This window comes from Muntiacus reevesi, chromosome 6 (genome assembly GCF_963930625.1).
Source record: "Muntiacus reevesi chromosome 6, mMunRee1.1, whole genome shotgun sequence".
Classification (NCBI taxonomy): domain Eukaryota; kingdom Metazoa; phylum Chordata; class Mammalia; order Artiodactyla; family Cervidae; genus Muntiacus; species Muntiacus reevesi.
In genome coordinates this window covers 101,313,609-101,315,320 of record NC_089254.1, presented here as the reverse complement: position 1 = coordinate 101,315,320, position 1,712 = coordinate 101,313,609, and the positions used below count along the sequence as shown (strand labels likewise).

General features: G+C 45.7%; 1 protein-coding gene across 1 annotated transcript; it reads right to left on the bottom strand.

Annotated features, from left to right (window-relative positions):
• Window positions 1-259: 259 nt before the first annotated feature.
• Window positions 260-1,213, bottom strand: LOC136171009 (olfactory receptor-like protein OLF3). The gene has a single exon (XM_065939707.1). The coding sequence runs from the start codon at window positions 1,211-1,213 to the stop codon at window positions 260-262; it is 954 nt and encodes a 317-aa protein (XP_065795779.1).
• Between the last annotated feature and the right edge of the window lie 499 nt (window positions 1,214-1,712).

Below are 1,712 nucleotides of genomic sequence, written 5' to 3'. Positions count from 1 at the left end.
TAATTGCAAAAATATATTTCACAATAACAAATTATTTTTTCCATTAATTTTGGGTTAAATGAGTGGAGATTAAGTGCAGGAAGTTCTATCACAGCAGGGCTTAAATTCTCTGAACATCCTGCTGTGACAAAACCTCCTACCCAGCATCACCAGTACATGTTCTGTCATCACATTCCTAGTTGCCAGGGCAATGCAGTTAATTCTTCATATCAGAATTAAGTGGCAGGCAAAGCTCTTTTCTCTAAGTGATGCTCTTATTTCAAGTTGCCAGTTTTGACGTTAATCCAGATAATTGTCCTAGAAGCTTCAGCCAGGCTCCCTTCACCTCCTTATTCCTTAGACTGTAAATCATGGGGTTCAGTACAGGCATCAAAATGGCATAGAAGACAGAGATCAGCTTCTCCTGAAGCACAGAAGGGCCGGAATTGGGCTGGATGTAAGTGAAAATGGTCATGCCATAGCACAGGACCACCACTGTGAGGTGAGAGGCGCAGGTGTGGAAGGCCTTCTTTCTCCCCTCTGTGGACTGGATCTTTAGGATGGTGGAGACGATCCTGATGTAGGACAAGAGAACCAGGCAGAAAGGTGTCATCAGCAAGACAATGCTAGAAACTATGATGGCCACCTCATTGGAGGAGGTGTCCACACAGGCCAGCCTGACCACAGCTAGGATTTCACAGGATATGTGATCAATATACTTGTTCGTGCACATGGGCAACTGAAAGGTGATGGTGGTCTGCACAAGAGAGTTGACAGAGCCACTGAGCCAGGATGTGATGGCCAGCCTAGCACACAGCCCTCCGTGCATGATGACCGGGTATCTCAGGGGGTCGCACACAGCCACATAGCGGTCATAGGCCATCACGGCCAGGAGAACAAACTCAGTCCCCCCCAGGCCCAGGGAGAAGAATAACTGAGCCGCACAGCTCACGTAGGGGATCCCTTTATGTTCCGCAAGGAAGTGCGCCAGCATCTGAGGAACGATGCTCGTGGCGTAGGAGACATCCACGAGGGAGAGGTTGCTGAGGAAGAAATACATGGGCGTGTGGAGTCGGCCGTCCAGTCTGATCAGAAGGACAATGAGGACGTTCCCCAGCAGGGTCAGCAGGTAAGTGATGGAGAAAAGGATGAAGAGAGCCACCTGAGTGTCCCAGTCACTGGACAGGCCGAGGAGAATGAATTCTCTCGCCCAAGTCTGGTTATCTGTTCCCATTAAAAAATGTGAGGTTATTAATCTGCAGAGAGAGACAAAAATCGTAGAAACTGTTGAATTAACTGTAAGAATAACTTCTTAAAAGAATGCATACTGTATTCAACCTTCCAGCCTTAGCCAGATGTTTTAGAGTGTTTTCGGCCAAGATGGCAGGCCTGATTCTGGTATGCATTCTGTCTATTCCACACAAGTAATGCAAGCCATTGCCTTCTAAAGTATAGAATGGTCTGAGGGAGTTCTTTATAGCCTGGCAATAATGCAGTGCAATTTTATATCCTTCCAATTTACACTAGCTTCCAGGACAAGAGAGGATGATAGGTGACAATGAGAGGTAAGTTGACAATACTGATAAACATGTTTTGAAGTCAAGGATAACCCTACATAAATCTGCTACACCAAACATGAGGAAATGAATAAATAACCTACCAAAAAAAGAAAAAAGATTCAGAAGTGGCACATGGATAGTACAAACAAGGTTAGTGTCTCATGGAGAGATCTG